The 14,814-nt window shown below is 36.6% G+C and overlaps 1 protein-coding gene across 1 annotated transcript in view; it reads right to left on the bottom strand.

Moving 5' to 3' along the window:
• Window positions 1-13,740: 13,740 nt before the first annotated feature.
• LOC135709033 (uncharacterized) overlaps window positions 13,741-14,814 on the bottom strand; it is a 31,065-nt gene continuing 29,991 nt past the window's right edge. The window contains exon 5 of the mRNA XM_065231223.1: window positions 13,741-13,991. Within this exon, the coding sequence (XP_065087295.1) occupies window positions 13,757-13,991 (235 nt within the window). The 3' untranslated portion in view covers window positions 13,741-13,756. The remainder of the gene's footprint in view (window positions 13,992-14,814) is intronic.

A 14,814-nucleotide genomic window follows, 5' to 3' on the forward strand; every position in this document is an offset into this window, starting at 1 on the left:
GAGCCCACACTTTCATTATGCTGGTAGGTTGCGATATTTTTACAATACTTTTTTTTTTTGAGAAATTGGTTTCATGATACTTTAATACTCTGCATTTCAATGGATTTGGATTTGGTGATATTTGGAACGTTTGCATCGCCACCTAGCAACAACAATGTGCCACTTCATTAATTTACCAATACGAACTTCAACACGGAAAAATAACTTCGAATTTTTTGGTTCAAAAGTTGACCAAAGCCTCAAGCTTGCATATGGAACAAATGATGGGAAGATGAAATTTGTTCGGATTAACCGCACCTATTTCATGTAACATAGAGTTTATCAAGTTTTCGACAATTAAGTGGTGTTTTGCGCCGTTTTGCGCCTGTCTCAGATTTGGTGAATTCTAAATATGGGTTTTTAAATTATACACACGGTATTTTGTTAACTTTGACAACAGTGCATACAGTTATGATGCATGGTCTCGAAATAATCGATAGCGTAGAAAAACATGTATAAAATAATGAGTGACGTATTTTAAATTCAGTGGATTAATTGTTCGTCGGGACCCATAATTTCAGGGTTACACAAGGGAATACAACGAACCACGATTCACTCGAAGCTGTTAAAATGTTTTTGAGGATGGATGAGAATGACAGCGATTAAATAATAAAATGAACACACATAAATTTCAGTCTTTTTAGCAACATAAAATGGAATTTTAGAACCACTCTAATTATCCAAGATCGATAAAAATACCACTCTGATTCCAAAAAGGGTTTTTCGATTATCTTTTTTAAGATTTAATCGAAGACAGCATATCAAGAACACTAGCAGCTCTTCCATTTTCTCATACTACTATGAGCGTCATCTGAAGGTAAATGCTTCGAACGAGTTTAATAGCATAGATTACAACCTCAGACGAACGGTTTGTGTATTTGCTAATTTTTTTCTATGGGTTGCTTCCACCATCGCTCAAACGCAGTGCTACTGTTTCTGTCGCTTGTATTATGGAAAAGTTGCCAGTCTTTTTAATATGATGATTCAATTTTCAAACAATCTTTAAATTTCTATATCTATAATCTGTATTTTACATCATTTGAATTTGCAGGAATCACTCTACGTAGAGGTAAAACTAATTGATTATAACCTTAGTGCCTTCCAGTTTACCTTTTTTCCAAAATGAAAATAAATTTTCAGTTCCAGGGTAAGAAAATAAAAATTTAAGGCTGCACATTCTCCGATTTGCATGAAACTTTGCATAATTATGTGTTATGGGCAAATATTGACTTTTTTTTATTCGGCTATTTTGGATAATTTATTTTTTTAATAGCGTCTTTGACATTGTTCAATAAATTGTAGCACTAAAACGACACTTCTGGTCGAAATGACGTCTGGAACAAAGTTGTTACGAAAAGTATAGTCTTTCTATAGTTTTTTTTTTTGTAATTTTGAATAGAAGCAAAAAAACGCTAAAATATCTTAAATAAACAGTATATTTTCAATATTTATAATATTTTTTTAAATAAAGCTCATGCAAACTTTAAGAGTATTTAAAACCATGGACACTTTTGGTCATATTTTTTAAATTTCTTGTTAACTAGCTTTTTTTATATGTAATTACTGCATGGATAACGATTTAGAATCTCAAATATTGTTTCATGTGTAGAAGTTACAGCGTACTTGCAGAAAGTTCAATTATTTGACCAAAAATTCTTGTTCAACGATTTTTGTCAATTTTTATATATAACAAAAGTTTGAATATTTTACGGTTTTATTTAAATAAAAGAATGAAAAATTGAAGATAAACTTAAAAAAAATAAGCTTTTACACATTTTTTTTTTAATTTTTATTATAAATTTGAAATAAAATTAGCATATACATTTTTCCAAGAGCTACATTATTTTTCTCTACAACTTTGTATTAGACGTTATTTCGATCAGAAGTGACGTTTTCGTGCTAGATTTAAAAATTACATAACACACAATTATGCAAAGTTTTATGCAAATCGAAGAAGGTCGTGTTTTTTTCCGATTCGTCATTTGGTGTGGAACTGGTCAAATCTCAACTAATATTTCAATAGGTTCTATCTGCGCTGATTACCCCGTAACGTGGGTAGATCACCTTTTCGTGGTACGTTACGGGATGTAAGATCTACCACCGATTCCTAGTCCTGACTATTTTTCAGTAATCCAAGGAACACATCTTAGTCCTTGTTACTTTTCATGCCTTGTTGATAGTGACAAGACTCGGCTTTGTCTACCGAGGATGATCTTGAAACAAGGAAAAAAATGAGTTAGTTAGTCTTCACCTATGTGATTCCTAATCATCTATTCGTTGTTCTCTAGTTTGAAGTGGTTAAGACTAGGGTTCTGATGCATGGTCATTATCGGTGTCATTCCTTAATTTTGTTGCTAAGGAATCCAATTTTGACTGACAAAGGGGCGCGCCTTTGGAGTGTGTTTCAACACTCCGAAGGGTATAAATAGCGGGACCTTTCAATTAGACTCGGATCCTTGCGATAAATGCAAGCGTGGCAGCTGTAAAAAAATCGAATACTTCATCATTTCTCAATAGTGATGGAGTAATACGACATGCACTAAACTAAGGACACGGGATATACTACAATAGATCAATTTACTGGTCGCAGTAGTGTTAGGTCCCGAACAGAGGAAAAAAAAAAAAATCTGCGCTGATCGATTATCTCTTTTGATAACCACTACTATACAAACAGATTTCATGCTAATATTGCAACATAGTTTGATAAAGGCGATTCTCATCTAGCGCCCAGAACATCAAATTCAACAGCGAATGTTTCTGCAGCTAATAAGCTAATAAAGAAAAAGATGAAGAGAATCAAAGCAAAGCAAAGATCAATGCAAATAGGGAATTATTAGTCTATTAGTATGTAAAAAGAAATTTCTGAAATAATGCAGCGTATTTTTATATAATCATTTTTTTTAACCACCCTATTAGACAACTGAATCTTTACGTAAGGGTATTTTAGATGTAAAAATTGAACTCTGCATCCCAAAATTATCCTGAGATGATATTTACAGTATATTTCAATTACTGTTACTTTTTTGTCCAGTGTTTGTATGGAGTTTATGCATAGTCTATTTCTAAGATGGTGAAAAAAATAAAACAGGTGTAATTTTTTCGTACTTATTGTATTTTAGTAAAATCGATAGCATATAAAAAGATCCATGTTTTGACCACAGTTAAACAAAAGTTTAGCTCATTTCGGTCTAAATCAAGAAAAACCAAAAAATCAACGTAAACGCAAGTAGTGACGTCACTACTTGCGTGTACTTGCGTGTATCGTACAGTGGTTGTGTGAGTGATTGCTTCACCTCGGTAATCCAGCTCATTGGGTCTATAGAGCTTTTTGACGTTTAATCGGCGTACACTACTGCACCCAGCGTTGCCAGATATACCGATTTATCGGTATTTATACCGATTTCCGAACTAGGTTCCGATAAGGTTCCGCAGAATACCGATTTTTGAGATTTTATACCGATTTATACCGATTTTTTTTTTAAATAATCAAAATTATTATTGCCTGCCCGCGCTCGAATTTCTCATATTTTTTGAGCCTTCAATATTGTAAACAATCATCTCTAAAGATGCCTTATGCTTGATACTCTTTCGATGTTTGCATTTCCTTACTGGTTGTGGTTACCCATAAATCGAAAAATAGTCGGCTCTTTCTGGTAATTCCTAGGGAATCGAGAAATATTTTTTTAACATTATTTAACTTCCGGAAGTTTTTATTCATTTTTAATTTTCCTGAAGTTTCATCCAACTTTCCCTGGAATTTTCTTCCACCATACCTTGGTAGCTTCTTCAGCCTTCGCTCGAATGATTCTTTCACCTTCTCCCGCCAGTTTTTTCAACTGTCCCGGAACTTCAAGGATGCTATCAGATTTTTATTGCGGATCCACACTAGCTACAGGAACATTTAATAAGTTCTTAAACTTCAGAAAAGTGCAGACTTTTGTGTCAGTTTTAATAAATTAAAGACAGTTTCATTAACTTCTGTTAAAATTCGAAAACCCGGAAATTTCAGAAAAGTCCAGCGAACTCCAGTGAAGATAAGGATATCAGCATCATCGAAAACATCAGCAATGTCCTGAGGTGCTCATGCAAATTTTGGAAACGTAAGGGAAGTTACTTCAGGGAAATTGCGAGTCTTCGCGGACGTTTTGTTAGAACATCTCCCAGGAATTTCTTTCTCCCGGAATTATGTTCTTGTTTCTTTCGCCTGTTCCGTAAGCGCTCTGGCTTCCGACTTTCTTCAGATGTTTCTTCCAATCTACCTTAGGAAGTTTCTGCCAGCGTATCCAGGAAGTTTCTTTCTTCTTCTCAATTAATTTTCTGTGGAAGTTTGACCATAAGCCAAAGGTGTTTTTTTTGTTCGACTTCCATTGGAAGGTTTTTCCGAGCTTCTTCAGGCTTTCCCTGGAAATGGCTACTTCTGGAAATTTACTTCCGATTTCCGAAACTTTTCTGGCTTCCTTTGGATGTGACATCCGATTTTTTCCTATAGTATATTCAAATTTTCGCCACAAGCTTCTCAATTCGTGTCATGGAAGTTTCCCGGATGTTTTTCCAACTTTTCTTAGAACTTTCCTCGAACTTCATCCAGGAGAGCTTCTTTCGTCTTTCCCTGGATTTTTTTTCAGCTTCTTTCAGAAGCTAATTCAAACATTCCCCGGAGTTTTCTTCGGGAATTTTTCAATCATATAGTTCAAAAGCTAAAATGTTGCTTTGATTAACGGCTTTCTCAGTCTTAAAACACTGCAGCGACTACGATGTAATCTGCCCGACATTTTGGCCATGGGTTGTGGCCTTTTTCAAGGGAAAATATTGTTTGTCGTTATTGTCAACAGTTTAGTCGTTGTTGTAGCTGATTTTCCATATTTTTGTTCATTTAATGATATTAAATTGAAAAAAACTTCTTCATCACAATTTTGATCACCACTTGAGGACAAAGATAATTTTAAAAATTAAATTAAAAAAATAAAGATGGTTTTAAGACTGAGAAAGCCATTAAGGTTTAATTTACTTTGATGTATTTTCGAAAAATTCAAAAGCAGTTTTTTTTCGACGCATCATTTCTGATTTCAAAAAGCTCGCGTCATTTTCTGTACAATAGCAAAGGGAAAAGAGTGACGCGAGCTTTTTGCAATCTAAAATGATGCGCCGAAAAAAACCGCTTTTGAATTTTTCGAAAATACATCAAAGTAAATTGAACCTTAAATAAAGTAATTCCCCTCAAGTCCCAGTCGTCACCATCGTTAAAATTTTCGCTTTCAAAAACGACAAAAATATAAAATTATTTAAATAGTAAATACCAATAAATACCGATGTTTTAATACCTTCGATACGGATAAGCTTTAAAACAATCTGGCAACGCTGACAACGTCATAACACTCGAAAGCAAATTTGCGAAATATGAAGTGCAGCTAATCCTAGCAATGTTTGCATTATGATTGCGCTTGACTGTATTATTTTTTAAATTCTCCGCGAAATATCAGCTGGCGTTTTGTATTTTTATGATAACTCCTTTCTTTAAAACGGCACAAACTCACCAACTGGCTGCTTTTTCATGGTATACAGTTTGATAATACAATAATCAATAAATTATCTCAACATTTAGTGGAAGAACATTCATAAATTTTGCTTTCATACAGGAATTCTGTAATCGATATTAAATTTCTTATGCAAACGCTGAGTGAAACAAACGTTATGAAGTCACTACGAGCGTTCTTGAGCGTACTGCACCAATACATCAATTCGACACCTTGTATAGAATAAAGCCCTACAGTAAAAGTATGGACGTCTGTCAAAAGTTGTTACGAGAGGGAGAAAAGTACTAGTTGTCTCTTTCATTCCAATGCAAATTTTGCTCCGCTCCGCTAATGTACGTTCTGATCTGAATACACCTTTATTGAATGGCATGGTTAGCTTGCGTGGGAGTGGTTTAATTCTCGAGGAATTTGCGTTTAAAGCCATTGTTTACGTTTGGTTGTTCCGCCTATTTCAATTGTTGGTTGATTGAGCATAGAGATTAGTGACGTTTAACGCACGCACACTAGCGGGTCTATCGCCGTGTAAAATTGTTTATTATTTTCCTCTGGCTAACCTTTATACCATTGACAGACATACAAAGCAGTACCGTTGTACCAACCGGTGGAAACTACCGATTTGAAATTGACTCACTACTTGACTAGCCTATTGGTCCCAAGCAAACGTTTAACGTATCCCATTCTAGTCAGAATTCTAGTACTACACTATGTTTGTTTTGATTAGCTATGAAAGTTTGACAGATAAAATGAGGGTTTCGTGGATTTTCCTATGTTTCGAGGGGAGCATCGATTAGCTTGGGGCCGAAGAGAGTACCAGAGCTGAGCCAAAAAGTTGAGCACGTTTCTTCGGGACCTTGTAGTCTTAGAGTCACAAACGAAGTGACAGACGACTTACTCCGAAGAAATTAATTAAAATAATGTGGTTATGTGTAATAGAATTTTAGTCCACCTTCCGCCCCTCACCGCCAGGTTCGCTAGTATTTTCGTTTTGAATTAATTCAAGTTGCTTTTGTGTGCAATGATCTGGCAACTCGAGTTCTTGCTCGCGTTGACGGGGTGCTGTTTTCTCACTCATCGAAGGAAATTTTGATTAGAGTGAGAAAGTAAGGAACAGTCAGCGCCGGAACCGTGTGCGTTACTATAGGTGCGGCAGAAGGAATGTAGTCGACTCTTTCGTTCTCACGGTGTTGTTACGCATGGTCCAACGTTACGTCACACTAGATTATACATAAGAACGTCGTGATAGTGAAAGAGCTGACTTGTTTCCTTCCGCCTCACCAATCACATTGAGAAACCGATCAACCAAGATCAACTTCAACTTGCTGAAACGACATGTCTACCGACTCGACAAAAACTGAAAAACCAAAAAAATTGTGCTATGCTCAATCAAACTATCAAAACGTAACATAAATATACCCTTTCCAACAAGATAACAACATAAAAAATACAATAAAATTTACCGAAGATATTACACAAATAGTGAAAAGTATGATATAGGTGTGGGGCTCGGAGAGTTAAACATATAACTTTCAGCCATTTTGAAAATGTTCGACAAATGCGGGAAATCTGGACATTTCTATGTAGATGATCATATTTTCACATTTTTTGGAATGGATTTCCCAGCAAATATTAAAATATAATTTATTCAAGTGTTAAATATCACATTTCCGTTATACTAAGCGCAACCCACTCTTAACCTCTCTTTTACGAACGTGTTTTAACAAATAATAGAATGTGTGTATCGAAGATCACTTTTAAATTTATTTGACTTTTCATTCGTAGCGGTAGATTGGCAAAAGATTAGCAAATTGTTGAGATATTTTTTAAATCTAACACTGCTTCTGAACGCATTTATATTCAATGGCGCTGCACTTTGGCCTATCGAATAAAGAAAAAAATGGATTCCACCAGAGCGCTTTTGTTTTTGAGAATAGCGGGTATAAACATTCATATCACACATACTTATTTACTTGTTTCAATATCTTTTTAAATAAAATACCGTACCAAGCGCTTTATTGACTCAAGGTTTCCCAGGTGCCATGAATAACTTTCGAAGCGATCGAATAAATTTCCCCATAAGGCATCAAATACCATTCCCCACAAAGACCTGCTTATGACCCAATGCTGATCCATGAGATCCTCCCTTTATGCCAGAAGGGAAGCGATGAAGAAGAAGCTGTGTGGTTTACCTAAAATACATAATTCGCATCGATGCCAAGAATGGATCATTGAAGATGCTGAGGTTTTGACAGCACCGTACTGTGGCTACCACAGTATTTTACATTGGATCGTCCGTATACAGTAGCGCCAAATGCAAGCTGTGGTGGGTTCAAAACTCAGCCATCTAAAATGATCCATTGTCGCTTGGATAGGCCTATTTTACGGGATCCGGAAAGGGCGTTTCCAAATGCGATTATACGGAGTTGCTAAAGTGTCACGCCACCACGCGCCGTCCTCTGGATGACTTCAGTATCATCAACTGGAGCGACATGTTGGAACACATTTAGCTGCTCGATAGATGGATTACATTACAGTAGCATTAAAATAGAACTACGCGACGGAAAGAACAGTGTGTCGAATAAAATAAATAAAACAAAAGAAATTTAAATTTCAAAAATTAATAGCAAGCTAACTATTTTTCTTTTGAAATAATCATCGATGTCTTCTCGGTCGCGGATGACTGTGGCTTTGGTTAGAAGCACGGACTGATGAAATCTGTAGCAACAATTGCCGCCAACAAGCGCGAGTCATTGACTGCTCAACATCGTTTACTTATAAGCAAATGTTAACCCGAAGTATTCACCCCTGATAATGTTGGCCCAGATAACAACGAAAGCAACATAATGTCATGCTGTCTGACAACAGGCTCTCCCTTTCAATTTTCGTTAAAGAGATTAACAGGTGGGTACAATCAATATCATCAACTACTTTAAGCTAGTACGTATGAGTAGATAGTGTTGCCGTAGGTACACTCGAAAATTTCAAATGTAAGTGCGTCAAATCAAATTTCGAGCCGCTCCGTCTGTCACTTCGTTTGTGTTAGAGTTACCTCTATGGTTGTACTTCTAGTACTTCAAAAGATATAATTTTAAGTACTAGCTTAAAGAAGTATAACCATAGAGGTAACTCCAAGACCACTGGGTCCCGAAGAAAATCATTATTATTTTTGGCTCACTCAGTACCAGAACAACGGTCCCAAGCAGTCCCAAGCTATTTCACTCACCCCTGCATGTTCTGCATGAATCCACACACCCCTGATGTTATCTGTCAAACTTTCATAGCGAATCAAAACAAACATAGTGTAGTAATAGAATTTCAACTAGAATAGGGTACGTTAATCGTTTGCTTGGGACCAATAGGCTACTAAAGTGGTGAGCCAATTTAAAATCGTTAGTTTCGTATTGATTGTTGGTACAACAGTGTACTTTGTATGTCTGGACAAGGTCTTAAGATGTATGAAATTAGATCTGTCAAAATGAGCTTGACAGCGATCAGTGACTTGAATCATTAATAACATTTGTTCTTGAAAAGTGGTCTTGAACAAAATTGTGGTCGCTAGTCTTTTTTCCAATTGCTAAAATATTAATCAAAGTCAACTCCTCGTAGCATCGCGTTACGCTGATATGTGTCAGCAACATTTTAGACCTCCTAAGCTTCCAATAATGGTACCATTCATCAAACTATAGCACATTTTATTCGGAAACAGCTATTAACTTTGAACGACTATTCGGTTTTGAACATTTTCGAAATTTTGAATGTAAATTTAACTTCCACACTTGTGTTTTTGCTAGAATATTAATATTAACACTTTAGCGGCGCCGGTGGTGTAGTGGTAAGCCTCTCACCCCAGCAGGCCTGGGTTCAATCCCAGTCGGCGCCGCTGGGATGTTCTGAGGCATAACATCTCTGATCACGCCTTCCTTCGAAAGGGAAGTAAAGCCGTTGGTCCCCGGTTCATGAGTTGATGGGTCGATAGGTAGGGTCCAGTTGTGGGAGCTGCCTCCCTGGCGTCGGTAGCATTGGTGCTCAGCACGGAAAACAAGATCGACGGAAAACAAATCAAGGAAAAAAATATTAACACCATGGTTTAAAACATTTTCGACTAAAGATATATTAAACCTATCATGCTGCAGCATACTGCTGTAGTTTTTGCACAAAAAACTAAAATGTCGATTTATATTGTTTTTTCAACGCCACTGTTTGAATAGCACGATTTTCGTTACTTACAAGTGTTCCTTTAATACTTGTATCCTGTTTGTTACAGGTCAGATGCGTATGTTGACTAGTTTGAGTCTTCCTTTCAGTAGATAATCGATCATAAAATAGCAAATGGCGTCATTGGGAAGTCGAAACGAAGCGTTTTTGGTATTTACGCTTGTATGAAAACGTCGCTTCGTTTTCGTTACATAATTTGACCCCAGATCTATGATATTTCGATTGTAACTGTAGAAAATATTACTAAGCGATCCTTCCTAATTCTTAGTCATTTTGAGGTGAACTAACCAAATGTCAGCTTGTAACACAAATTTGAGGTAATTAGGTCGAATATGAACAGTCGTTGTAATTTGATACGCCTTGCTGAGAGAGATTCCAAATCAATCAGGATGCATCGGTCTGGATAGCTAGGAAGAATTACTGGATCATTCCATGGGAGCTGATGTGGGGAGTCCGCTTTGAGAATCGTTCGAGAATGGTTGTGTGTTTTTGCTCCGCTGAGTGCTTTCATTTTATTTTTAGAGCTCGGGCTATCTTTGTGCTGGCGTGTAGTTTTTCGGTGCTCGCATTTGAATAGTTTTGCTTAGGTGCCTGGTGTGCTCTCGCTTCCCTTTTTTGCCGGTGTGACTCGACCGCGCTGATCTATTATTTAGTTTTTTCGATATGCATTGCTTTTGTGCACAGAGTGACTTGAAAAAGAAAAAAGATATTTAGTTATTGTGTGGTTGGAATCGCTGAAGGAGGAATTGTTTAAAAATGACTAGAGAAAAATAAGCATCGGGAATGCGCTCCAGATTGTTCTTATACATTTCTTGATTGCATTTTTGAGGGGACGTGTCTGCTTTTGTGGGCAGTTTGGTGTGGCTGGTGGTGGTCGGAATGCCGGTTGCGCCGGATTGAGGATCGGATGCATTGTTTGCGGGAACGGATGCGTCCCTACGGGGGAGTAATCGAGATTTATTTTCATCATTCCTATTCGTCAGAGAAATGACCTTAATTGCGTGAAGCATGTTCTGCGGGTTTTTACGGTTAGGTAGGGTAAATTATGGCTTCGGCACCCATTGACTGTTTTCGGCAACCGAAATTGAAACGTTAATTTCACTGTATTTTCCTATCAAAACTCTTCGCTGAATGTATTAAGCCGATTCCTTACCTTTTCAGCTTCAATCTGATTACATTTTTACAACTGTGCAATCCTGTTATGCCATATATTTCTTTAAATGAAATATACACACTACAAAATACGGCTGATTTCGAGTTGCCGATAATAGAACAGCTGGTTAACACGCAGTTCAAATGGAAAGGGTGCCGAAGAAAAAGAGACTGCCGACAATAGTCACTCTCACCTGAGAAGTTTGGAGCGTTGTAAAAACATGTTCAACCCGTTTTGATCAATTCTGTCGATTGGAATTGGTAGAACAGCAAGCAGCAGATAAATGTCAACAAACAAACTTGTCATGTATGTGTGTGACGCTGAGAAATCTCTAATAGAAGTTCGGACGCTGCTTAGATTGACGAGAATACGTAAATTCCCCTATCTATTAATAATCCATTATGATTTTTTCTTTTTCATGTTGAAGCATGATACGTTAAGAAAAGAAATGTCGCGATCGAATATGCAAGCTTGGCACTTGACCGATTACTTTTTGTTGTGTTGTTAGGTGTGTCCTAAACATGATCATGAGGGCCGTGGTTGAAGACTGACGGTAGTCACGGCGGGTCGTCTTACGTAAGGACCAATCGAAACAACGAACGTCGCGTAAAATAGAATTAAATGAAGGGGTAAACGCGTTTTCGTTCCTTTTTTGTCTCCAAGTTCAAAAGATCATCGGTAGTAGAGGCTTATTCTTGTGTAAAGGGCACCACCGTAAAGTTTGAGTTTGAATAAATCCCAGTTCTTATTATTTTATTATTATATATTCAATTATAAATATTTAAAACAGGATCAAAACACAACTGGAAGAAGCAACGTAACATCAATTGATTTTCTCAAATGTAAGTTTAACGTTTATATGACAGTGAAATTAACCATTTTATTTTTCCTTTTCAGGAGAGAAAATTACATTACTTGTTGATATATTTATTTGTATACTTGTAAATACGTATTTAATCAGATTCGAAATATGAGTGATGAAGAAGCTTATTGTGTTCGCGAGTTTTCCGTTTAGGCTGGATTTATTGATTTAAATCTTTTAGTTTATTTTCAGCTCTTCGATGATGGAACATTTTTAGATTAATATTATAATGATTCACTTTTTTCAGCCTCCGTTCAGGAAAATACAAAAACATTGTAATGCATGATTACAATTGCATGAAAACTGTTAACTGTCCAAATAACCTTGAATTTTCTGAATATAGATTCATTATTAAAGTTTACCAATATTTTTAAAAGTATTCCATATTGCTTTAAGCCATTCCATGGTGCATAATAAAGTGTTTGAATAATTCCAATAAAATATCAAAAGTTGAAATCAGTTCAATGTATTGAGGTTTACTAAAACCGAGCTAATTTGTATTTTTTAATACTTGTTTATTTTAAATTCTTTATATTTTGTATATTGCATGACTAGTAAATTACTTTTATTTCACGTATTTAAACTCTCATTATATTATTAAACTATATTTTTTTTTATTTATTGAAAAAAGTTTTCCTGCAGACCCTGAAGGACCCGAAGGTGTATCAAATAGCATATCATTGTTATTTACCTTTTATTTTATTATAATATAATATGATCGATGGTGAGATCTTTCCTTTTTATTTATTTATACATTAACCCCTCCCTATCGTTAAGACATCAATTCAGCTTATCGTTTACCAAAACGAACCCTGCTGCAAACCCTACCCTTATACCCAACCCAATGATTCTTCGTGGAAGTGCAGAGGCTTCCATCAAAGCGAGTGTCACGTCAACACATTCCTACACGCAAACCAAAAATTTATTACAATGAATGTTAGCTCCATTTCCTATCATCCTCTGTTCTTGAACATCGCAGCGAATGTTAGAAGTTAACTTTGCAGGCGATGTAATGGTTTTTGTCTTTTTTTTTGCGAGTTCTATTTACGCTTTCGACTATACCAGTAAGCTTTTTATTTATAATATTGTAGAACGACGCACACATTTGTCTCGAATCTCTCCAGCAGAAAAAGCATGCGAAGTCGAGTAGTAGAGGAAATGAGCGCTTCATGTTTGCTTTTAGGCTATCCATATTCAGAAGCATGGAGAGAGCAGTGGAGAAAGCACAGGTCTGATTATCGCAACGTTCGTGGTTCGAGTCCATTCGGCATCCTTTTTCCTATTTTTTCCAACATAATTAATTTCACTCACCAACTCACTCCACATTTTTCGGTCTTCAAATTTCTTGCGTTAGACCGCAGCTAGGTATATCGCTTCCTCGGTTCATGCGGTCTCCACTTACATTCTCTGATGATGAATCCCACTTAATTGTAAGCGAATCTTACGCCCCCGGTTGTGGGTTTACACACTCGATGTTTCCATGCATTTGCAGTCTCGTTATTCGCGAAAGAGAAAATCGATTATGAGAATCGATCAACAATGATAGGCCCTTCACAATCCCCTAAACAATCAATTTTTCCATATGATGTTAACTCCTATCCTATAATAGTGGAATCCATTAGAAACCAATGCGTTGCACTATTATAGCAACCAAAGTTAACAACTACCATGTCTACTGAAACAGCGTTTTTGATAAATGTTATATTTTTCTAGCAAAGTAGGTTGAAAGCTATAGTTTGACACGTAAAAATTGAACACAGTTTTAATTTGTAATAAATAAATTGCCTTAGTTTCTCGACTGCTGGCTCATTTCTTTTTCGGTTTATTAAAACAAAGACAATCATAAAATGTGCAACATGTACTTAGCATATAACGTAAAACAAAGAATCATCCTTTAAATAGCCATGTGATTTTGATGCGCCAACACAATCCGACATTCAGGGATACTGGGTTTACTCACAACATGTTCTTTAGCTGGTATACTAGGTTGGTCAGCTCTTTTTCAGTCAAAACACGTCCCTGTGCTTGCACGCGGGCATTCATCTCATCCAGGGTAACTTGAATGAACTCGTGCATCGAGTTCGAAACGATGTTAGTGATGGTGTTGTTGAAAATGGTAGTGATGATACCGACGAAGATGTTGGTCATCCAGTCAACTAGAATGTTGCCACGGAATCGGATGTTTAAGTTGCTGTCATGAAGAAAAGGAAAGAACAGATAGAAGCATAAGAAAATATGAAAAAAAAATCACTCAAGAGTTAAATAAAATCTGACGAGATAAACTACAAATCCTTAAATCCACCGGATGGTGAAATCCCAGACAGGAAATGAGTGTGACCGTGTGTACAGTGAGGGGAAACGAGCCATATCCTTGTTATCAGCACTTCACTCTGACGTTCTCTACTAAAATGATATGAGATATCGTTCATACCGACAGCCCTTATTGAGTTGAAAGTGAAAATTATCAGGCAAACGAGCAAAGAAAACTTTTATCATAACACTTTTTTCGTCTGTTTCAGCATCCCAAGCGGTTTCCTACTGTGGCCAACTAAACATTTGGCGTGGCTCACGAACCCTGAAAACTCAGTATATATCTAGCTTCTCTAGCTATATGTGGAATACATACATAGGTATACTGTGGCTAAACGTTGTTGTTTTTGGGATAAAAAGTCGGCGACGACTTTGAACGGTGTACCACCGCCATGCACTCACTGACAACTGGCTGCTGATGGGTACTTTTATGAAACAGACCCTAGTCGTAAAAAAGTTGTTATCGTTTTCGGAGGTCGTCGGAACTGTATCACGAAAATGTATTTAACACGTCTACCGTACGTGAAACCCAGGGGTTTTCCGGGAGAAAAATAAGTTCATGCCATGCATAGGAAGTATTCACCATCATATGGGAGAAGTCAGCGTAATCGATACAAAGTTTTCGCACGGATTACCGTCAATTGCTCATTTCAGTAAATTGATTTCCCCCTGCATGAATAGAAGAAAATGAACTGATTAAAAGT

This window comes from Ochlerotatus camptorhynchus, unplaced genomic scaffold (assembly GCF_037179485.1).
Source record: "Ochlerotatus camptorhynchus isolate MF236.1 unplaced genomic scaffold, CSIRO-AGI_Acam_v1.1 ptg000346l, whole genome shotgun sequence".
Classification (NCBI taxonomy): domain Eukaryota; kingdom Metazoa; phylum Arthropoda; class Insecta; order Diptera; family Culicidae; genus Ochlerotatus; species Ochlerotatus camptorhynchus.